General features: G+C 38.8%; 1 protein-coding gene across 1 annotated transcript in view; it reads left to right on the top strand.

The window, feature by feature from the left end:
* LATS2 (large tumor suppressor kinase 2) overlaps positions 1-23,112 on the top strand; it is a 75,646-nt gene extending 52,534 nt beyond the window's left edge. Inside the window, exons 3-8 of the mRNA XM_072611698.1 lie at positions 8,281-8,413; positions 11,383-12,920; positions 13,980-14,562; positions 15,769-15,951; positions 17,533-17,639; positions 20,717-23,112. Coding sequence (XP_072467799.1) covers positions 8,281-8,413; positions 11,383-12,920; positions 13,980-14,562; positions 15,769-15,951; positions 17,533-17,639; positions 20,717-21,211 — 3,039 coding nt within the window. The 3' untranslated portion in view covers positions 21,212-23,112. The remainder of the gene's footprint in view (positions 1-8,280; positions 8,414-11,382; positions 12,921-13,979; positions 14,563-15,768; positions 15,952-17,532; positions 17,640-20,716) is intronic.
* Positions 23,113-25,100: the final 1,988 nt, after the last annotated feature.

Below are 25,100 nucleotides of genomic sequence, written 5' to 3'. Positions count from 1 at the left end.
CAACTGGCTGTAGCATTGGTTAAAACATTATGTGCAGCTATGCTTTTAAAACATTACTTTCCTGGAATTATTTTGCCTTGAAAATGACTAACAGCGGAGCCTATGAAAAAGATGCCAGCTCCATAAAGATACCTTTTGGTGCCCAAGGAAGTGTGATTTATGAATGCAGATTCACTACCCTAACCTCACCAGCCTTTCTCCCCCCCCCTTTACAAAAGTGCTTTCCCATTAATGTCATTTATTAATTTATTATTATGATTATGATTATTAAACACCTCCTGTATGTAATGTATCTTGCTAGGAGTAGAGAAGCTAAAAAGGTGACTAAGATATGTTCTTTGCCTTCTCTGGAATGTAGAAACTAAGCTCTTTGAAGGCAGGGACTGTTGTCAACTTTGTATCCAGAGTATCTGTTACATGATAAAACTTCTTGGTTTGAATTTAATTAACAGTGGTAAGTTCCACACACAAATAATTACAGTGCACATTAGGCTAAAATAAATTGTTTCAGAGCTCTCCATATGGGAAATGGAGATGGCTTCATGGAAGACTGTGCAGCAAAAACTGGGCCCCAAAAATGGGCAAATGGGGCAGGCATTCCAATTTGATAACAGTGACTTATAAACATACCACAAATTGGTGGTCTTCTTCACTTTTTCCTGCTAATCTTAACCATTTTGAGAGAGGGATTATTATTTTTAAAGAAAGTTTTTGGGGAACATTCAGAGTTAAGGGACTTGCCTAGGGTTACATCACTAGTAAATGTCTGAGGTGGAATTTGAACTTGGATCCTCCTGACTTAAAGGGCTGTTCTCTATCTATCTTCCACCTAGCTTCCCCTAAAACACTTGATGTTTTAAAATTATGAACCTAGGGAAAGTGTCATCTCAGGAATTCTTCTTCCCTGTTTCCCTTAATAAGATGAAGGCTTTCAGCTTTATTTAGTAAGACGGTAAGAAATAGATTTGTCACTCAGAATCCAGTGAAGCTATTAAACCAAATTGGATTACAAGTTCCTTGGTTCCTTTGTTACCCTGACTAATCACTCCAACCCTCCCCCCCCCCCCCAGTTTTACTTTGAACCTAAATTGGTGGATGGTGGGGAGAGGGAGATCAAACACACAAATACATGAACAAATCCTAAGGTGTAAAAATCCCGTAGTGCAAAAAAGTTTTGCAGCTAAAATTTCTATCAAGAATGTAAAAGGATCAGGATATAGATTTGCTAACATTTAAGAAATGCCTCTATGCCAGAAAAGAAATGGAGAGGGAGACCCTTGTGGGAAATTCTTTCCTTCATACATAATCATTTTTCACTGAATTTAAATTATTTTCAGTAATGTGTTGACGCTATTGAAATAGCTTAGCTATCTAGAAAATGTGAGCCATACTATCACCTTCCTATGAATTATGAGTCATAAATTTTAAGAGAATATTCAGACTTGCTGCAACTATTTCCCCATATAGGACCTTTGAGTAATGGGGGTGGGGTGGGGAGACACTGCCTTTGGAAGATGACAGATCATAGCAGAGCACAATGTAAGCAGAAGTATTCATGTCCTAATTGATCTACTTTAAAAACATCTTTTCATATATCTATGAAACCTAGTTATAGGATGCCTCAGTGTGCAATGAATTTTCATTGATAATTCTGTTACAAATGATATACTGGGTAGAGGTAATGTGAGTGGTATTAACTTAATCACCAAATGGTACATAATAGGTGCTTAATACATGTTTATTGATTGTCTGCTTGCTTACTGTGTGGCAGGCACCGTATTAATCTCCAAGAATAGAAAGTGAGATAATCTATGCTCTCAACACACTTACATACCACTCTTAGTTATCTATTATATGAACTGTCCTGCTCTCCCCAATCACAGTAGAAACAAGTTGGAGTGAGAGGGATAGACTATGTAAGTATCTAGATCTGTCTCTATATGTATCTATTTCCAAACAAAAATGAAAATAATTTTTGGACCATCCACTATAGTATCTATTGTCTGTGCTTCCTCTATACTCTATTAACATGGATAATCAAAGTTTGGTTCCAAGTGCTTTCTTCTGCAGACAGGTGTGTGATAATTTTTCACAATGCCATTTGGGAAACTCATGTTAGGTCATTTATTAGTGTGAATGGGAAACTAAGCCCACATAGGCTCTGCATGAAATCACCATGGGTATAGGTCTCAAGCACATGGGCAACCATTCTTTAGTTCTTTGGTTCCATTATTTCATTGCTAAGTATTTTTTAATTTCTTTTTAAAAATTTAAATATTTTATTTCCCCCCAATTCCATGTAAAAATAATTATTAACATTATTTTTAAAAAATATATTAAGTTCCAAATTCTTGCCCCCCCCTTCCTCCCCACCCCTCCATTGCCATGAGTCTTCATACTGACTGAGTTCATGATCCCTTCATTATTTCTCATTTTATGGAACTGAGAATCATGTCCCTGTTTTTGTTTTTCATAAAGTATCCAACCACCATGTGGGAGTACTCATTATTATTATAGTATCTAGGTAACTAACTAATCTGCAACTCAGACTATCAGTATCATGCAAAATAGTAGGAGTTTAATCAGTGTTGAATTAAACTGTTTCTCTATGTCATTTACTCCTTTTCTGGTCATCTGTTTCCTCTTTGATACTACTTGTGGTGCACAAGAAATTATTGGTATCATATTGTCTGCTACTACCTGTCCTGTAACCTAGATGCTTTTTTGTTTAAAAAAAAAAAGTACCTTAGAAATTGTGTTACGGTTATTTTTAGTTTAATTCTACAATTGTGGTTTTGAAGATACACACGTACACTATTGTGTGTATGTATAAATATGTGTGTATATATCTGTGCGTGCACACACTGCCTTTTTTGTGCCATGATTCCCTTTAGCTATTAGCTGGGACCTGTGGACCCTTTCTCAGAATGTTTTAAGTGTATGAAGTACACTGTGTCCACACTTGTTTTTATTTACCTTGTCATCTAGAATTAAATGTGTCTCTAGGTTATGTCAGTAAAGCTGCCAGTCACACACAACCCTAGTCAGCCAATCACTCCACACAGAATTTAAGGCCATGCTATTGATAGGTTGGCTATTTGGTGTGTTCATACTAAAGACAGCAAGCATGTATTAAGTATCTGCTGGGTACCAGACCCTGTGCTAAGCTACTGAGAATATAAGGAAAAGCAAAGAAAAAAACAACTAATCCCCACCCTTATAAGTACTTATTTATGCTGTACAAATTTGATGATTTGGAATTTTGGTGCATTCAGAATGCGAGAGCTATATCAAGATTTTCTAAGCCTTGTGTTTCTAAGTTAAATGCATCATGGATGCAATACATAGAGACTGAACTAATTTGGCAAGTAGGTTAGGGAAAAATGTAAGGGAAAGAACAAGAGTAAACTTACATGGTCTCTTATTTGAGAAACATTTAGTGGAAAAAGAAATTGGCTCATTAGTGTTAAAAGGTTTTATGATTTGAAATGTCAGTGTAGACATTTGTGCTTCCCACATTTGGATTCTTTTTTGTTACCCTTCTCTAGACTCAAAACAAAGGAGAAGCACAAATTAATAAAACTGTGTGTGCTAACTCCGTCAGTGGTCTCCAGACTTTTTCGATTGCTTACCCCGCCAATGAAAAATGTTTCAGTACATTTCTTTATTTATAAATTATATACATGAACTAGCATACTGATAATTATGTATATCATAAAATTTACTCAAAAATAGAAATTTAAAAGGGTGAGATAAAGATGAAATAATATTTGATCAAAGAGCCCCTGGATTTCCTAAGTACAAGGACTGACCTAAGTTGGACCTATGCTTTAGAAAAACTCTTGTGTCAGCTGAAGGGAAGATGGATCAGAACAGAAGGAGATGTCAGGCAGGGAGACCAATTAACTGGCTGTTTCAGTAGTCAAGTAGTGATGACACCTGGGTTGTAAACCTCAGTGACTAGAAGGATGGCATTGCTCTGGGGAGTAATAAGAAAATCTGAAAGACAGGTGGGTTTGGGAAGTAATATACTGAAGTCTATGATGAATATCTTTCATTGATGCCTACTTATACTGTGGGACTCTGTCCCACACAAAATAATTAGTGAGGAAACTGTGACCTCCTTGAGGCATCTTTCCCCAACCACTTTGTGATCTGGAGGACCGGGAGTTGCTATGATCTGTTAGAGAGGCAAGGCACTTTTATGGGTGCCCAACACCTAATCTAAGATTAGCTTCTAACTATCCTAAAGAGTTGATCTGGGCTTAGAAGTGGGGAGGTTGGGTCCTTCCGCAGCAAAGTTAGGGTGTGTTTGGGAGATGAAGGTAAGGTTTTGTTAAGTGACAAGCCCCTCTATTGAATTGCAAGGAGGGTCAGTGTAGCCCCTCCTGCCAGGGACTGATTGGTTGTTCACAAATCCCTTGAGGTCAGTCAGTACGTAGCTGTGTCAGTGCATAGCCTCTGTTCTAGACAATGAAAAGGCTTGAGTTGTTAGTTAATTTTATTTTGAATCCATGTGATACAGTTCAACTAACATCTAACATTAAACCAAATTAATGTTCTGGTGACTGCTCCCTGGGGAAAGGTGAGAGAGGTGGCAGCAAACTGGTTAGTATTATTTTCAGACTAGACAGATTAGACAGCCAGCTCTGATTGAAGAATAAGGATCATCTTTCAGTATAGTCTTCAGGGGAAAAGAATGCTACAAGGTTATCTTAATAATAAATATCTTGTATTTATGTAGTGTCTCTCTCCAAGATGTTGAAAGTACTTTGCAGACATGATCTCATTGCATAACATACTTATGAGGCAGGGAGGTTGCAAGTGCTATCACCTCTTTACAGGTGAAATGATGAGTATCCATCTCACTCTTGAAATATTCCTGCTTTCCCCTCATTGCCTTCTCATACTTTCAGCTCTGTCCAAATGCTGCTTTACTCTTCCTCAGAGCTGTTGTTGGCTTTCCATCCTCCTTTATTATCAATCTCAATCTGCCTAAAAAGAGTATTGGAATCCTCTACCAGTGTGCCTCTGTGTCCACTGCTTTCCCAGTGTCTTGCCACCATCTCCCCATGATATTTAAGAAAGAAATTTGGGTTTCTATTCATTCCCTTCTCCCTCACCAAGTATACCTTGACCAATTCCCATTTCACTAAGAAAATGTACACATACTATAATTTAGGGATGGGGAACCTGCGGTCTTGAGGCCACATGTGACCTTTTAGATCCTTGGGTACAGCCTTTGGACCAAGTCTAAGTTTTAGAGAACAAATCCTTTTATTAAGGGAATTTTTTCTGTGAAGTTTGGATTCAGTCAAAGAGCCACACCCAAGGACCTAGAGAGCCACATGTGGCCTTGAGGCCGAAGGCTCCCCACCCCTGCATTATATAGCCATCCCCTCCATACCATGGAATCCATGACAACTTTTTTTAAGCTGGTTAGGCGTCCTGCCAATATCCGGTTTGTTCTTGGCCCCCTCTTCCTATTACATAGTCTTACTAATATGTGGTTAGGAAGCGCACAGAAGTCTAAAGGACTGAGTGTCCTTTACACTCAGAGCATCGTTCGGTTGCCAGTCTACCCTTAGCTAGACTGGTCCTTGAGCCAGTATTTATAATGGAGCCTATACTGACAGCCTTTCCAGCTTAGTAATTTACCAGAGCTTTTACTTCTCTTTCGAGAACCTGTAGTCACCTCCACATAGGTGACTGCTGGACATGGGATCAGGAAGACCTACCTCCCACTCCTCCTTGCTGTGTGACCCTCAACAAGTAGCGTAGCCTCTTACCCTCAGTTTCTTCATCTGTAAAATATGGATAATAAGAAGAACCTACTTTATTGGGTTGTGAGGATCAAATGAGATAATGTATTAAAATCCTTTTGCAGACCTTAAAGCTCTGTACATAAATGCTAGATGTTATTATCACAAAGCATTGGAGGATGATGTTAGTGACGGGGCCTCTGGTGAAACTATGAAAAGAACTACCCTGGATTCAAATCTCAGTTCTGCTGTGTGACATTAGACAAGACATTTAACCTCACCAGGCCACAATTTCCTGATCCGTAAAATGAGGGCGTTTGTTTTTTCACCAGAGATGGTGTCAGGGAAGGTGGCAGGTATACTGGGAAACAACTAATGTAAAAAAAATCAGTAAAACTCCTTTGAGAACAAACTTGTTTTTGATGTTAGTCACATCTATATTGAAAATTGAAATGGTAGTGGTAAAACTTGTTCAGTCATTTCTGACTCTTCATGACCCTATTTGGGGTTTTCTTAGCAAAGATACTGCAGTGGGTTGTCATTTCCTTCTCCAATTTATTTTACAGATGAGGAAATTGAGACAAACAGGGTTAAGTGACTTGCCCAGGGTCCCACAGCTAGTATGTCTGAGGCCAGATTTGAACTCAGGGAGATGAGTTTTCCTGATCCCAGGCCCAGCAGTCTATCCACTGTGCCACCCAGCTGCCCATTTTAAGACCTAGGAATCTGTTATGGTGGTGCTATGGCTAAATGACTAGTACAATGAAATTAAATGTAATGTAATATAATATAAATTAATGTTGTACGGTCTATACTAAACAAGCCTGAAGTAAAAACACCTCTTTAGTAGTTTTCATTCTTCTAATACGGGAAAAGACCTCTCTAGTATCTGCTCCTATACTGATCTTATTTATCTAGCATTGCTAAATAGAATACAATAATTAGAATATGGAGTAAATAGAATATACTTATTTTATCTATACCTATATAGATAATTATAATAAATGTTCACATAAGTGATTTTTTTCTAAGTAACTGAAATCTTAAACAGGAAAACAAATTTTAACCATTTTAGAAGAAAATCTCTAAAATAAGAATCTACATTTCCCCCTACCTTCTTAAAGAGGAGTACATGGAGTGTTGTTTCATTTTCCTTAACTTAGGATCATCATAATGAGCGTTATAGGATCATAGAACTAGAACTGAAAGGGATTTCAGGCCATCTGGTCTCCAATGCTTTTATTTTACAGATGAGGAAACTGAGGCACTAAGAGGTTGTAATTTATAATACCATAATGACCTCAGGGTCTTGAGACATCCTTGTAGGGATTACTTACCCCCATGTTAAATGGCTTCAACATACCATACTTTTAATTCTTATAACTATATTTATGGTTTATGTCTTCTCAGTCAGGCTGTCTGTTGTCTCCACCTTCTAAATTACTGCCTCTCTTCCGTATGATAGGGAAATCAGATGATTGTAGCTTATGGGAATTGTATATAAGTTATGGTAAGCTCAGAGTGAAGACTTGAGGTCTTCTCTCATGAAATAAAGTTGCATAGAATTTGATGGCTATTTCAGCAATTCAGAGGCTTTTTAATTCACTTTCTGCTTCATAACTATGTTTAGGAGGGTTGAAATTACTACAGATCTGATGCCCATAAAAGTGGAGGGTTACTGTCATACATTATCCGAGTTAAAGCAGAATTTATTATGTGTTTGAATGTGCTGTGCTGAATCTCCTTTTCATTAATGTAGATGATCAAGAGTTGACTTTTAAAAATAAGATTACCTAGGAATTATGTGGTATCTGTTTTCTAAAGAACACAAAGTGTTTTCACATATATGGCCACATGTATCGTAACGATATGGTCATGAAGTGAGTAGGAGCAGCTACTAAGGGTCCCTGTTTCACAACTGGAAATACAGAGACAGAAAAGGATTGGTTATCTTTCCCCAAGGACTAATTATTTAGGCATAAATCTTTTGACTCTGAGAATGCTGTTATTTCCACTTTGCTGCCATTAAATTTATAAATGCAGGTGCATCCTAGCCCAAAAGTAGGATTTATATTGCCTTTGGGGACTTGGGGACAAGGCTAATTTGTTGTGGTTTGTTTTAGTATTAAACGTACACATGTGTAAATAAGTATGTTGTAATTTGTACAGTCAGTTGTGTTTATTGAGAAGCATCTAAATATAGTCCATAGAGCTCTGAATTTGGAGTTAGAAGGCCCTGATCTTTCTCTTTGTGTGTTATTGACCTCACAATATGTGGGAGGAAAGTGCTTCATAATTCTTAAAGCCTTCCTTAAATCTAAGATGTTATTATTGTATGAGTTCACTATAATTGAACTTAGGATGGAACTCAAAATAGCCTAAACACAACAGCAGGTGAAGGTTCAGAGAGTCACGCTGCACAAAACCAGGGCAGAGTCAGGAATTAAATCCTATTAAAAGGGCTTTGTAAAAAAAATGATGTCAGACTTAACATTTCTTGCTTTTCCTTTTGTTCCAGGAGATGGCGATAAGAGCACTCAAACAAACAGGCAGTAAAAACATTGAAGCTGCTCTGGAATATATTAGTAAAATGGGTTATGTGGACCCAAGAAATGAGCAGATTGTGCGGGTCATTAAGCAGACCTCCTCAGGTGAGCACAGGTTTCTTGTATTTTATCTGAATTGTGTTGAGGTGCTTTGGGGGCAAAGGGTGCCAAATCTATCCATCATCAATGGATTTTTATTAAAGACTTTTATTACTTGTTTTTCTGAAATTGACAAGTACTAACATGAATATTCCCATATACAAAGAACCAAAAAAAAGGATTGCATATAAAAACCAAATCTTCATTGCATCCTGCTTGTTTCCTTTTTTAAAAAGAACATCATAAATTTAATACATTAGTTTCAAAACTGTTCTCCTTGTCTTTGCCTTCCTTGTGAACCTCCTTCTGTTCTCCTCTGTTCATTCCTTTCAATGCTTCAATGACATTCTTTTTTTCTTTCTTTCTTTTTTTTTTGCACCACTTGTTCCTTCCAATTTTTATTAAGCACTACTTTGTAACAAATATGTATGGTCAAGAAAAACAAATTCACACCTTGCTCATAACCACAAATGTATGTCTTCTTATCAACCTACAGTCTATCACCTTTCTTAGGAGATGAGAAGCCTGCTTAATCAGTCCTCTGAAGTCATGACTGGCCTTTGAATTGACTGGATGCTTAATCAGTCCTCTGAAGTCATGACTGGCCTTTGAATTGACTGGAATGCTCAAATCGTTCAAATCTATTTTTCTTTTAAGTTTTTGAAGGTTTGTCTTATCCCCATTACCCTTTTTAAAGGCACAATAATGTTCTACTCCATTCATGCATCATAATTTCTTTGACCATTCCCCAATTAATGGACACCTTTTAGTTCCTGATTCTTTGATACAATAAGATGTGCTTCTATGAATATTCTTGCAATTATGGGTTCTTTTCCTCTTTTATCTCTTTGGCTTATATGCCTAGGAGTATGCTGGTAAATGCTTATTGGGATGTGAGTGGAATGTGTGCACCACATTTTAAAGTTTAATCTAATTAATTTATTATATTATTATATATATTATATAATACATATATTATATATTATATATAATATAATATATTATATTATTATAATTAAATTAATACTAATTTAAGTACAGACAATCAGAAAAATAATCACAGCCCTGACTTGTAGTATTGTTGATTTCTGCAGTTTAAATAAATGCTCACTTTGAAAACAGTAGGCTCTTGGAACCATGTTCAACTGACTCCAGGACACCCTGTATGTTCCTAGTAGTGGGATTGCTAGATCCAGGGGTACTCATGGTTTATTGACTTTTTGGTTAGAGTTCCAAATTGCTTTCCAGAATGTGGACCAATTTTCAACTCTACCAAGTGTTTGTTTGACTGTCCTCCCATAGCCTCCCTTAATGGTTAGTTGTTTTTTGCCCTTTTTTTCATCTTTGTCAATGTGTCATTTTTCTTATTTTCTCTTATATTAGGAGGTAGCTAAGTGGCATAGTGGATAGAGCTGGATTCATGAAAACCCGAGTTCAAATCCTGCCTTAGACATTTACTAACTTTGTGACCCTGGGGACACACTTTTTTGTGCCTCAGTTTCTTCATCTGTGAGGGTCAAATCCAACGAGATGATATGGTTAAAGCACTTTATAAATTCTAGTTATTATTAGTGTTTTGGAGGATTTTTTAAAATAGTTGTTAATAGCTCCTTTTCTTTTGAGAATTGCTTGTTCGTATTCTTTCACCATTTATTTTGGGGAATTGCTCTTATTCTTATATTTTGAATCAGTTCCCTAAATATCTTGGATATAGAGCCTAGACCATTTTACAGTCCCAGATTTATTCAGATAATGGGTATATCAGTGGTACCCTACCATCCTAACAGGGTTATTACCAGGAGATGAGAGAATGGGAAAAAACAAAGCACATCCTAGTCGTCAGCCTCTCAGTTAAAATGGCCTACTTTCGGGCCATCTCCAGTCATTAGGACCTGTATCTGACCACTGGATCCAGATGGCTCCAGAGCAGAAGGTGAGGCTGCTGATTTTGCACAGCCCTCCCTCACTTAAGTGCAATTCACTTGAAAGTCATGGCATCACCTCCCTGATGTCATGGTCCTCTGAGAAGGAAGGATAGACAACCACAAAATGGCCTATTCACACCAAAAAAAAAAAAGGCAGAGTGTACCTGATGTCTTTCTTTACAGAAAGAATAAAAAATTCAGGAAATATTTTAAATCATATAATGATGGGAAAAGTATTGGATTTGGAATCAGAAGACTGCTGCCAGGTTGGGTTGTAAAGCCTCAGACAGCTCTCTTCTGCTCCAGATTATTTAGTCCTTATATGTTTATTTCTTTAGCTGTGTCAGATTTTTCCCCTCCATGTCCTGATTAGTACTTAATTGGTTGTTCTCTGTTGCCTAGCATTGCATACCAAAAGTATCTTCCCATAAGGTATCTGCCAAAGCAATGGGAGGACCTAGTTTTTCTGCTTCAAAGCAGGGACACCAGTAGATTATTGGATACTTAACTAGTTCACCCTCATCTGCTTAAGAATGCATTAATATTTTAAACTTCATAAATGCATAGTTGGGGCAAAAATGACTTTTTTCTCTAAGTATCTTAGTCATCACTGTACGTAAAAGAAGAGTAGTTGCAGGTAGTGCTACTCCCATGGCTTCACTGCAGAGGCAGGATAGTATTAGACATTCTTCCTCTATATGCCTTGATGTCTGCTTCATGTATTCTTTAGCCTAGTTCTTCATTTTCATTTCTTGACCTTTTCTCCTCCTGTGCTTTTCTAGGGTGGAAACAGGAGGAAATAAATGCATATTGGCACCTTTCTGGCATTCCTGTCTTTGGTGCAATGTGATGGAAAGTGGGTCTTTTGTCTCTGTCTTCAAGGAAGGTTCATCACTGAAGAACCAGAGAGGTTCTTGGATCTTCTTTATACATGGTGGGGGTTGTATCCAAAAGCCAGAGCATCAAAATAAAAATAAAAGCCAGAGAAACTCCACCCTTTTAGGTTGAACTGATAGCTCTTAATACAGTATCACTGTTCTTTCTCTTCAGGAAAAGGAAGTGTGCCAAATAATGTAACTCGAAGGCCAAGCTTTGAAGGAACAAGTGAATCTTTTCCATCCTATCACATCAGTAGTGCAGCCTATGAAGGGACAGGCTTTGGAGAAGGAGCAAATATGCTGAGTGACGTGCCCAGGCAATACATGGATTATCTGCTTTCTGCTTCTCAGCCTTCAGCTCTGACTCCTACAGGACCGAGGCCTCTTGGGGTCAACCCTCATAACACCCCTGGTAGCCATCAGCACCAATCCAAAGCATATTCTGCAAATTTGGAGGCTCCAGGCATGAATTATCCAGTTGCTAATCACAGCAGCCAGGCCCTACAACTCCAGCCCTCTCACAGTTCAAACGGTCCACACTATGGCAGGCCACACATGACAGTACAGGGAGAGCCAATGGGGTATGGCATCCAGCGAACTCCATCTTTTCAAAACAAGATACAGCAAGACGGAGGTTATGCAAATCTTCCAAGTAAAGGACAAGTGGTCCAGAATAACTCTGGTCACACGTTTCAGCCAGCAGCAACAAGTCTGTACATGACACATTCTCATCACAAGCAGAGCAGCCCCTCCTCTCATCAGATACACATGTTGGCTGCCCGGAGTCCAGCATTTGCTAATGACTTTTCAGACAACCCACCGCAGAGTCTCATCACCCCTTCTAGAAACAGCCTGAACATGGACTTGTATGACATAAATAACCCTGCAGTCCAGGGTTGGCAGTCATCTACTCTGTCTAGGCGGGATTCTTTACAAAACCCAAGCCTGGAGGCTTCCCCTCGACCACATGTCTCATTCCGGCCTGACAGCCACGTGCCAAGTAGAACTAATTCGTTCAACAACCACCAACAGCCACCAGTGGCTGTGTCCATTAGGACAGGACCTGCCAGCAAAACGGATGCCTCTATCCCTTCCCCCAATACTATCACAGCTGTCACCTCTGCCCACATCTTGCATCCAGTAAAGAGCGTAAGGGTCATGAGACCAGAGCCTCAGACAGCCGTAGGTCCATCTCACCCTGCCTGGCTTCCCCCAAAGACACCAGCCGTGGAAGGTTTAGAAATGATGGAGCAGCATCCTCTCCCAAAAGGAAGCCCAAATGCTTACTCGCTGGATGTTGATTATGGCACTCAGGAGCCCAGGTGCCCACCACCTCCATATCCCAAGCATTTGCTCCTTCCCAACAATTCAGAGCAATTTGACATAAATAGCCTTTGTGTGGGGGTGGAACAGAGCCTTCGAGGGGTTCCTAACTCAGTAAGCAGTCAGGCGGAAGACAGTGTTGAGAGAAATGACAAAAGCAGCAAGAATTCCAAGGTGGAAAAGTCAGGGAAGGATATAAAGCAAATCCAAACCTCTCCTGTCCCTGTTCGTAAGAATAGCAAAGATGAAGAAAAGAGAGAATCTCGAATTAAGAGTTACTCCCCTTTTGCTTTTAAGTTCTATATGGAGCAGCATGTGGAGAATGTCTTAAAAACCTACCAGCAGAAAATTAACAGACGATTGCAGTTGGAACAAGAAATGGCTAAAGTAACTTCTTTTTATACCTATATATGTACACACACACACACACACACACACACACATCCTTAAATTTGGTTCTATGTCAGTAATAGGTCAGGACAATGGAGGTCAAGGAACTAGAAATGTGTCTGACACATGTCATGAAACTTGGCCTTAGTGGGGATAAGTAGCAGTCTTCCAGTATTTGAAGGGCTGCCATCTGGAAAGAAAATTCAGACCTGGCCCCAGAAAACAGAACTAGGGATCCCAGGTGGAAGCTTCAAAGAGCCACATTTAGGTTGGATGTCAAGAAAAATTTCCTAACAGAGCTATCCAAGAATATAAAGCATTGTCCCATGAAATTGTGAGTCTTCTAGTAAAGGTCAGATGACTTAAGTGTTGGGAATGTTTTAATATAGAGAGAGTTGCGTTGTTTTCTTAAGGTAACAGGATAAATATTTTATTAATGTTTCAAAGGATCTTTTCTAGCTTAGAAGTTTGGAAAATTAGAAAAATGCTATGTATTCTATACCCAGTATTGGTGTGTGTCATTCACGTACAGGCTCAATAAATCATGCTTTAAGTATAGTTTACCAGTCCATGCTGAAAGACTCTGGAAAGTCATCATTCATTTAAAAAATTCTGCTATTTATAATCAGCACAAACTACCTGCTGCCCTAGGAACCTGGCAGCTTCATTGTTCCCTGAGCTTTTAAAATGTTAAAGAGCTCTTTGAGTTTTCAGGTATTTCCTGGTACGTTTCCCATACACTTCTGTTTTAACACATAGTCATTTCAGGAGTTTTCCTTGGTTTTAGAGATTCTCTAAACAAATAAGAGAAAGAATTTAATGTTTCTCTTATCTTTTGAATTCTAAAATCTCTGCAATGTTAGGCTGGGGCCCAATATATAAAGAAAAAAATGAGCTAATCATTATAATCTTCCTTAGACTGAATGAGTCTTATTTTCCCGTCTCACGTTATGGATCACAGACCTGATTTCTGGTGTATGCTCAGTTTGTCACTGTACTTCATGTCCTGTTTCTTATGTCCTTTAATATGACTCTCTTGTTTCTTCCCTGACAAAGGCTGGTCTCTGTGAAGCCGAACAGGAGCAAATGAGGAAGATCCTCTACCAGAAGGAGTCTAACTACAACAGGCTGAAGAGGGCCAAAATGGACAAATCTATGTTTGTGAAAATTAAAACCCTGGGTATTGGTGCTTTTGGAGAAGTTTGCCTTGCTTTCAAAGTAGATACTCATGCCCTGTATGCCATGAAAACCCTGAGGAAGAAGGATGTTCTGAATCGTAACCAGGTGGCTCATGTCAAAGCAGAAAGGGATATACTGGCAGAGGCAGACAATGAGTGGGTGGTTAAACTCTACTACTCCTTCCAAGACAAAGACAACCTGTATTTTGTGATGGACTACATCCCGGGTGGCGACATGATGAGCCTGCTCATAAGGATGGAAGTCTTTCCTGAGCACCTGGCCAGATTTTACATTGCAGAGTTGACTTTGGCCATAGAGAGTGTCCATAAGATGGGCTTTATTCACAGAGACATCAAGCCAGATAACATTTTGATAGATCATGATGGTCACATCAAACTGACTGATTTTGGGCTCTGCACGGGATTCAGATGGACTCACAATTCCAAATACTACCAGAAAGGTATTGTGTTTACTCATATTGTGGGTTAAGTCTTCTAGGACAGCGGTACTTAATCTGGGGTTTGTGAGCTCAGGGGTTCTTTAAAAATACTTTATAATTGTATTGTCATCTTATGTATTTTATTTTAAAACATGCCAAGGAGTCCATAGGCTTTCTCAGTACTAAGGGTACATGTGGGGAGCGGGGGAAGGAGGAATAGGGACAGAAAGCCCATGACAAAAAAGGGTTGAATAACTCCTTATTTAAATCATCATTGTTAATCTTGAATCTTGGCAGTTGTGGAATCCCAACATACTGTTTTTGTTTATATATTTCTATCCTTCACTCCCTGAAAGTGCTGCCTACCATGTAATCTTGGTCTGCTGTTTTTCAGTTAAAGTGAATTATTTCTCATTCTTTCAAAAAGAATTTTGTGATGGCCTATATCCTTATTGAGAACACCTTAAGGACATATTGCAGAGGCTAAGCTAGAAACTATCAATCTATTCTTTCTTCAAAGAGCTCCAAGAACAGAACTTCTGCAAGTATCTTGAAAGTACTTGGAGAACCATGCGCTGAAATCTCTTTTTCTGCTGTAATTTTTGTCTCCTCTTTGGCTGTTGTACATAATTGTTTTTTACACATCCCAAGATCATGTTACCGTTTAAGTGGGCAAAGAGGAAAATCCTACCCTAGCACCTCTTTATGGCATGGAGGTGGTCCTGGGCTCTCAAAGACTGTGCCAGAGCAGTATGATTGGTAAGACCTCAGATATAAGCCTGATGATGGATGGTGCATCTGTCATTGAAGAACAAGACTAGCTGATGTCACCCGAAAGTATCACTACCGTCTGAAAGGATGATCAGAAGATTGCCCGTACGTGATAAGTTTTGGACCATAACAACTCATGATGGCATCTTGTAAATCTCTCAGAGCTCTTGAAGTAGAAGGATTGAAGATAATAGGTAGTTAAATCTATGCAACCAGTGTTTTACTATGATTCCCCCATCTATTTTTCTGCTATATCTCTGTCTAGATAATCATGTTGTTCTTATATTGGTTTAATTTAATTTTAGGCTATAAGTTTACTACGGCATCCTTAGTGAACTTCTGTGAGGATTATTTCTTGCATTTATCAAGGCTGTTTTAAACCCTCATCCTGTTTTATGCTTGTTTATATCAAGTTGTTAAAAAAATTTTTTTCCTATTTTTTCCCCTGGGCAAAAGGGAGTCACATCAGACAGGATAGCATGGAACCTAGTGACCTCTGGGATGACGTGTCAAATTGTCGATGTGGAGACAGGCTAAAGACCCTGGAGCAAAGAGCGAAAAAGCAACATCAGAGATGTTTGGCACATTCACTTGTTGGAACCCCAAATTACATTGCGCCTGAGGTTCTCCTTCGTAAAGGTATAAATTTCAGAATTTCCTTTGCCTTGAGTGTTCAGAAACTTCACTGGGTTGAGGGCATTAAATGCTGATTGTTCTTTGAAACCCTTTCAATGCTGAATGGTTTTAGTGCCTCCAATGGAACATTTTCCACAGAAAAGATACTGTCCACCAGTGTTTTTCTTAATGAAACCATGGCCTAATTAATAAAAAAGTAAGGTCTCTTTCATGGTTGAGTTGTCTTGGTTGTCTCTTTTCAGTCTCTGCTTTATGATGAATAAAGCATTGGGTGAGGTACGTGAGTCAACCAATAACATGAAAGGAATAATCTCAAAACTTTTCTTTTTTTTTTTACTTTGACAACAAAGTCAGAAGAAAAATTTGATACAGTGATAGACTCTCACTCCTATATCTTCACTAATAATAGTTTATCTCAGTTAAGACTGAGAGCGCCTTTTGTGATTGGCCAAATTACTAGACAAAATGATTTGTCTAGAGTTGATAATATAGCTTAGAAGTTTCTGAAGCAGAATTCAAACTTGGGTCTTCCCAGTTTCAAGTGCTGTGCTCTATCCATTATACCAACCTGCATATCTAATAATTGCCTGAGAGCTAGACCCACAAAATGAGCATGTCAGCTTCTGAGGCATCTAACCATGCTAAATGACAGTCATGGGCAAGAGCAGTGCCACGATCACCACTTGTTATATGCTTTAAGTCAGTTGTGTCAAGTTCAAACAGAAATGGGAGCCAATAAGGATTTTGTAGGCCTTAAAAATCACATATTAACATCTGTGTTCTGTTGTATTCTTATTTTATTAAATATTTCCCATTTACATTTTCTTCCGGTTCTAGGACTTGGGGACTGTTGCATCCTTGTGCTTTAAGCCACACGTTCTCAAGTTCTAAGCTTTACTCCACCCTTTTCTTGCCCAAACTACCAAGCTGAGCCCTACTAGTTTTGTGACTCCAAATAATTTTGCTATCAATCACTGTTCGTTGTGCCACAGGGCAAAGAGCATTACTCTGGTACGAGCCCATGATTCCAAGGATCATTTTAATAGCTGCTTTGGCATGAGATCATATTAATGTCTTGGCACTCTGCTCACAGTAGTAGTAGTTTGCTGATCTAATTCAATCAAATTTTTTTTTAAAAATCAGTATTTATGAAGTGCCCCCCCTTCCTTTTTATCTCTCCCTCCCTGCGTGTCCTGCTTATTGTCCTGCCCCATAACACTGTAAATTCCATGAGGGACTCTCTGTTCCCTCTTTTTCTGTTCCTAGCACATTTAGCACAGTACCAGGCACATAGTAAATACTTACTGACTGACTGTATCATTTCTCTTCAAAAATACTGTTAGCTTCCTGGAGTCAGAGAGCATATCTTCTACTTTCATATTCCTGCCAGAATTTCTTAGGGCTTTGCATACACTGGGTTATTCAGTGAACAGCCTGTACAAACCAAATAAAAAAGACTTGAGTCCAGCCATCTTGGCCCTTCGCGTCTCGGGGAGCAACTGATACATCACAGAACTTGTGAATGATAAGAACAGTGCCTATGATTGTTAACTGAGAAGGACTTTTATTCATCTCACCTTTTAGGGTATACTCAGCTCTGCGACTGGTGGAGCGTCGGTGTGATCCTCTTTGAAATGCTAGTGGGGCAACCCCCCTTCCTGGCTCCAACTCCCACGGAAACCCAGCTGAAGGTCAGTAAGGAAGGAAAGACCTTGTGATTTATGAGGATATATAGATCATTTGATCAGTTACTTAGTAAAGAGGAAAATTAGACTTCATATCTGTCTCCTACACACACACACACACACACACACACACACACACACACACACACACACACACACTTCCCCTTCTGTTTTAGTAGAAGAAATGTGAGTTTTGTGGTATGAAATTATCCCATGTCCCTTGAAAGTAGTCAATATGCATCAGTAGGAATGGGCCTGGTTTTTTTTTGGTGGTTGTTTCTATGTCATTTACTCTTCCTTAATTTTCATTTTAAACCATCAGTTTTCCATCTATCATCTTGGAAATTGTGCAATTCCAGATGATGCTACGATGCTGTGCTGTCCACTTCCTGACAGAGAAGTGATAGTTTCAAGATGTAAAATGAGATGCATGTTTTGACATGGACAGTGTGGGAATTGACTGTGCGTACTAGTTAGAAGGGTTTGTTTGGTGTTGTTGTTTTTCCGGAGAGGTGGGAGATGGAGAGAAAATAATGGTTAAATGGAAAATAAAATGAAAAAAAAGAAAATGTGAGAAGCAAAAATAAGAAAAGGAACTACTACTTACAAAGTTACTATCCTCCAGGGAATGGATTTTTGCTGGGAAAAATCATATGCTCAAAGAATGAAGTTTCTGGCAGTGATGAATGTAGTGGAAGGGACCTCAGAAGCCATCTAATCAAGTCCCTTCATCTTATAGATAAGGAAATTGAGATACAGGTTGGTTTAAGAGGCTGGTCCAGTGTCATTCAGGTAGTAAGCGTTAGAGTCCTGAATTCACACCTGGAGTCCTGTGTTGCCAGAGCCAAAGATTAGCACTGAGCATGCTACCTTCTTATGATATTGTCATTTCTAGAGCAGCAGTGGTGTACTCCGTGTTGGTCAGATGAGTTGTCTGTATTACTTAGAATTACTTTAAAAGAATTTTAAAATGTAGAGCAAGACATACATTTAGAACATAACTAATGTGGGGATTTGTTTTGCTGAATTATGTAGCTACATATACTCACATTTGTAAGTATAAATATGATTTCATCCATGTAAGGGTCTCTTCCCTTTTCTTGAAAGTCCTTCCAAAACCTTCCTATTGCTATGGCCAAAAAAAAGCATTCACCTAGTGACCGAATTATTCAAACTTCTCTGGAATGACTGCTCTTTACACACCAGATCTGTATCCAAGGCCATTTTCAGCGAGGCCAGCCAGAGCTGACTGTCTGCTTACAGCCCCATTAAGAACCCAGAGTCACTTCAGCGCCACTGTGAGGCACTGGGGACAGATACCTCCCAGAAAGAGGGATGGGAAGGATTCATTTAGCGACATGATGAAGCTGTTTGACTCCTCTTCCTCTACTCTGGGGTCTAAAATAGTATGTATTCCTGTAGAAGCCATTTTATAGAATTATTTTAAGTCTTTAGTGAAGTGATAGCTGTTTCTTGCTGAAGGCTCTTTCCCACTTGCATTGCTGAACTTGCCAAGAAATGAGCCTGTATAGTAATAGTCACCTTAGCATTCTCTGCCATAAGACAGAACACCCATGGCCACCCAACCTTAGTAGGTGAAGGGGATTGGTCCCACGCAAAACTTAGTGCCAAAATTTTCGTAGAGGAATTTTTTGCAAACCCCATGACATTGTTGTAACAGCTTCTGGTTCACAAAGAGGCTTTAGAAAAGTTGCATTCCTTTCTTAATTTAACAAAAGAGCAACATATTATAGTGGAAAGAACACCAGACGTTAGTCAGGAAGCTTGGGTTTGGGTCCCAGTTCTGACATTACTGGATATGAGATTGATATTGGGCAAGGTCCAGTAACCACTCTGGGTCTTCATTTCCCCTTGTTAAATGAGGAGTTGAATTTATTTGGCCATTTAGGTCCCTTTCAGTTTAAAAGTTATGACTCCCATTAAAGTCACCTTTATCTTCATTAAGAAATGAAATAGCTACTCTCTGTTTTCCACCCACACCTCCCTAAAAGACCCCAGCAAATTACTGTTTTATTGACTGAATCCTCCCAGTCCTTAACTGATTGGAGTAGCTCTTAGGGACTGGGAAAAAAATATTATATCTGTGATTTCATTGAAATAAGGAACTCCCACTGAGGAATTTCCTTTACCAGCGTGAGTCAGCACCTTCTTTACACCTTATAATATTAGAGTTACCTGGAGCACTGAGGTTAAGTGACTTGCCCAGGGTCTCACAGCTGATTAGTGTTAGAAATGAGATTTGAACCCAAGTTGTTCTGGCTCATAGACCAACTATCTACTTGCTACATTTATGTAAAATAGGGCTATTTTCATTTATTTGACCAAAGGTCAAATTCATGCTTTTTACCACCTGCTCTACTCCTTCCCACACACACACACACACACATGCACACGCACACACACAGATTTAAGTCTAATAATCCAAAACTCTTCCTATAAAATCATCAGCAACAAAACCCAGAACCTGGCAGAATGCTGTTCCTCAGTGTCCCTTCTACCCTCTTCCCCTCACTCCCCTATGGCATCTCAGAGAATTTAGTTTCCCATGTCTACCTTCTGCCTCTAGGGCAAGAATTTCCATAGTCCCAAATTGTATCTAATCCTGACCAGCCATTTGACACATTCCTGCACAGGACCTGAGAATGAGGATGATCACTTCAATCAATGCAACTGTTTTCTCTTTTTTAAAAGGATTGCTTGTTTTTGAAAAGTAATTTTTACCTTTTGAGAAAAATCATATACCTTAAGTACCACCCTTAATTTCCTGCCCATTAGTGGTTCTTCATCCTTCAGCATCTGTGTCTTTGGTAGCCTCCTTACAAAATTGCCTTGTGGTTTTGTAGAAAATTAATTCAACTACCTTTAGTGCTGCAATTTCCTGGGGGAGTAAGTAGACTCTGAAGTCTTCCATTAAAGAACTGAGATTTTTGCTTTTGCAAGTTTTGACCATATCCACTAACTGCTGGTCAAAAAATAAAATAAAATAAAACAACATGGGTTGACTTTGGATCTGATGAGCAATTGGAGGAAAAATTCACTTTTGGTTTTGTGTTCTCTTTCAGGTCATAAACTGGGAAAGTACACTTCACATTCCAACACAAGTCAAGTTGAGCCCTGAGGCCAGTGACCTCATTACCAAACTTTGCTGTGCTGCTGAGAACCGGCTAGGCAGAAATGGTGCTGATGAGATCAAGGCCCATCCATTCTTCAGCTCCATGGATTTCTCTGGTGACATCCGAAGGCAGCCGGCGCCTTATGTGCCAAAGATCAGCCATCCGATGGACACCTCAAATTTTGATCCTGTAGATGAAGATGGCCCTTGGAATGATGTCAGTGGGGATAGCACTAAGGCCTGGGACACTCTGACTTCTTCCAACAGCAAACACACAGAGCACGCCTTTTATGAGTTTACTTTCAGAAGGTTCTTCGATGACAATGGCTATCCATTTAGGTGTCCAAAGCCTTCAGGAATTGAAGCCACACAGTCTCAGAACTCAGACATAGAAAACAAAGAGATGGTGGATCCAACTGGAGACTGTCAACCTGTGTATGTGTAAATGATTACATAGCATGCCCCAGACTTACCAATATAAGGAGGACCTCAAAGCTGATCCTATAACAGACATGCTTGGAAATTGAGGTCAATTTTGTTGTAAATAAGTACTTCAATTACTACACTTGAAATTCTGGTCTTCACAGAAAAAAAATACTTTGCAAGTCAAGCAGTTCTTCATTTCTAGACTCTGGTTTGTGTGAGATCAACACCACTCACACAGATAGGCATTTAAAGACAATTCACAACATTAAACAATATTTTTTAAAATTTAGTACAGTTTAGAAAGAGCACTTATATTTTGTTTATATCGATTTTTTTCCTACTAAATTATAGGGATTAACTTTGACAAATCATGCTGCTGTGTCATTCCTTTTTCTACATTGGTATTTTAGCCATAGCACTTAATTCACATTTAGGAAAATGCATTAAAAACTGAAGAACATGATGGGAAAATCTCTGTGCAATAATGTAAAAAAGGAAAAGAGATAAAGCACTCTGGGCTGATGTTACTAAACCTGGTTTTATTCATACCATGTTTTTTGGTGGGTTTTTGTTTTTATCCCTTCCCGCCCCATCCCGTCCCCTCTCTCCGTCACCCTCCCCTCCCCCGGGGAATTGTGACATCACCTTAAAAAGCGGCTTTTGTTTCCTTTTGCATATTAGTGTGTAATAGAAAGTGTGAGCAAGGTGACAAGTTGGGTGTGATTTCAGTGTCTGGTGTGTGAAGAATGCTGCATGAGCAGGGTTTTTCTGTTTAATAAGTTACCATATCTTGCCATTCACAGGCAGGCCCTGTGAATCTGTTCTAAACAAGTATCTTTAAGTGAGGTATTCTAGACAGTGTGTTGATAATGTATTGTGTGGATGATTTCCTTGTTATGATTGTATACCTTATTGATTTCTTATTTGTAAAATTTCAGATGTCTGAGAAGTGATTTTGTGTCTGATTGAATCATTTTTTGTGGGGGGGTAAATTTAAACACCTCCTATCCTTCTAAACTAAGATTAATTAATTAGCGATACCTCATAAAGGTTAATTATGAAAAAAAATTGATCCTTGTTGTCTGTATCCTGTTCCATTCATGGAATGATTTGTATGTGGTATTCAGTAATTATGACCTTGTTAATTAATTTTTTCTGTTAACATTACACACATTGAAAAGATTTAAAAGTGTGTTCTCCTTTTGTCTCAGACAGTTGAAGTGTTGCCCTGTTGGAAAACAGTCCTCTGTTCCTGACAGATGCTATTGGTCTGCTTGAAAGTGTCAAATTTTAACTGAGTTTAAAGTGTGCATTTAAAAATTTTTTTGTAAAAGTGAGGCTTATTCAAAATGATATTGGAATACTAAAATAATTAAGCCATAAATATTTGCATATAAGTATAGGTATGTATATAACTGAATAGATACACACATAAAATATTCCTTAATTCAAATTAGTATTACAATCCTATTTAAAGTGATTTATATTTGAGTAAAATGCTCAATTTTTTTTTTGCTTTTTGAAATTCTGGCGCTTTGTATTTTTCATTATGTTATTCCATATATTATTCCTTAATTTTTAGCATATTCTATCCATTGTTATCCAAGCAACAACATTTACAAATTTATCATCGTCTAAACTAAAAAAAAATTATTCTTGTGTACGTGTTTACATTTGTATGAATGGCATGTTCTGAGGTCTGCTGTGCTTGTTTTGTGACAGTCCACGTAAGATTCAGTATTACTGCTTTTTTTTTATAGTGATGCCATTTTTTTTTTGTTATTTACAGCTATCTGACATACTTTCATGTGGTAGGTTCTTTCTCAGGAACTCAATTTAACTGTTATTTATTGATATACCATTGCCTTTGAAAGCTTCTACTGGCACAATTTATTATTAAAACTTTGGATTCCTAAATCAGCAGTTGGTGTGGTGTTTCCCTGGAATGTCTGAGTTTCTGCTTACAGAGTCTCCATGCCTTGGTCTAGTTGTGACAGGAGGGAAGACTCCAGAGCAGCTGTCGTTAACACGGGGGGGGGGGGGGGGGGGGGGGGGGGGGGGGGGGGGTCGGAGTGACATAGGAGAGAGAATGAGCACATCTCCTCTGGCCTTTGTTTTTTAAATGGACGTTGTTATTTTGGCCTTCAGGAAAAGGAAATAGCTTTTAAATGTTGGACAGCAGGCTGAGAATTTTATTGAGGCCTTGACATTTCAGTTTAACTTCAAATTCTATGTATGGTGAGGTGTGATTGTTTGTAAAGCCTCTCCTGATTTAAATTCCCAAGATATCTTGAAAGTTGTTGGTCCAGTGCATTTTTTTTCTTCTTTTTATTCCCTTCAGCTGCTCATCCTGCCCAGCCAAAATATGAATTGTTTAATTAGGCTAATGGCCAAAGAGCAGATTCCGAAGAACAGACATAAGCAGTGTTTTTTGACAGACCCTAAAATGGATGAAGGCTGTACCCAGACCGTCACGAGGTCACAGCCAGTTCTGTCTTCAGCTTGTTTGTGGTCATTGTTGGGTGCGATTTGGGGTCTGCTGCTGGCACAAATATCTTATTGCATTCTTTCTAACGTGCTTCTGCCCCAGTTCAGCTGAGAAGTGAACTGTCTTTGAATATAATTCATAAAATGAAAATCATCGGTATTCCGTGTCTGAGCCTCCTGTAATTAAAACAGTGTCTCAGTTTTGGTTTTGAAACAGGAAGAACTTCTGGAGGTCATTTGGGCTCCTGCCTCTAGGCAAAGCTCTACCTAAATAAACCAAGTCACAGAGGAATCTCTATGACCTCAATAAGAAGCTAGCACATGTTTGTTCCTGCTGGAACAATAGAATTTGTCTAGTGCCTAATTGCAGTCCTCCTGGTGTTAGGCCCTGTAACCATCCTGTTTTTCTCTCAGATTAAAATACTGTCTCCTTTGGAAAGTAGGGAGTTTCCTATGTCTAAAAATGGCAGCCCTATTTGGAAGCTAAGATGAGTTTGTTCACATTGAGAAAAAGCTAATAAATTTCTAGTACCCTTGGATTCTGAGAATGTTCACACACTAACTGGAAACTAGTCTACTTCTAAGATCCTGAATTCTGGAATTACTGTCCTACACCTGCTGCCTCGATACTCTTGAACCCAGTCTTTATCCACATCTTGCCTGACCTGTCTCAGTTCTCTCAATCTGGCTTCTCTTCCTTCCCTTCAGGGTCTTGACCCCCAGAATCACCAATTTCAATAAGGTACTTCCTCCACACTATCTGTTACCTCCCCTGTTCTGTCCCAGTCAATTCCTAACCCTGGGTAATGCCCACCAACTACTTTCTCCATTCTTTATCTCAACACACTTAGCACTAATTTGACTATCTACCTATCTCAGTCCCCAGCTGCTGTTCCAGACTTCTCAGTCCCCCAATTTCATACTCTCTCTTAGGAGATGGTGCTCCCCCCTATAATCCAACATGATCTTCTGATCTCCCCTCTACACAATCCAAAACTTTCTATGAAGGCCCTCTACCTTGCTATGACAAACTCTCACCCTTTGTTTTTGATCTCTCCCCACCTCAGAACCAGGCTCCATCAACACTGCCTTTCTCTTTCTCATCTTCCACTTCTTTCCTCTACTAGTTCCTCATCTACAAACAGGCTAAAGTATCCCTTACTCTTTTACAAAACAAAATTACAAAAACAAAAACCTTCCCCTTAGTTCTACTAATTCATGTTAATCCACTTTAGATAGTAGAGAGGATCAAATGAGATAATGTGTAAAACAGTTTGCAAAAAACCTTAAATGTTATGTAAATGTTCAAGAGCCTTTCCCAATTTTCTTCAGTTTGAATTTTTTTAAAAAATCCAGTTGGTTGTTGTCCTCCATTCTTGAAGAGGATCAAAATGACATCACCATGATAAAGTGAAGTTTCA

Source organism: Notamacropus eugenii, chromosome 5 (genome assembly GCF_028372415.1).
Source record: "Notamacropus eugenii isolate mMacEug1 chromosome 5, mMacEug1.pri_v2, whole genome shotgun sequence".
In the NCBI taxonomy this organism is placed as follows: Eukaryota; Metazoa; Chordata; class Mammalia; order Diprotodontia; family Macropodidae; genus Notamacropus; species Notamacropus eugenii.
This window is presented reverse-complemented; position numbering and strand designations above follow the sequence as displayed.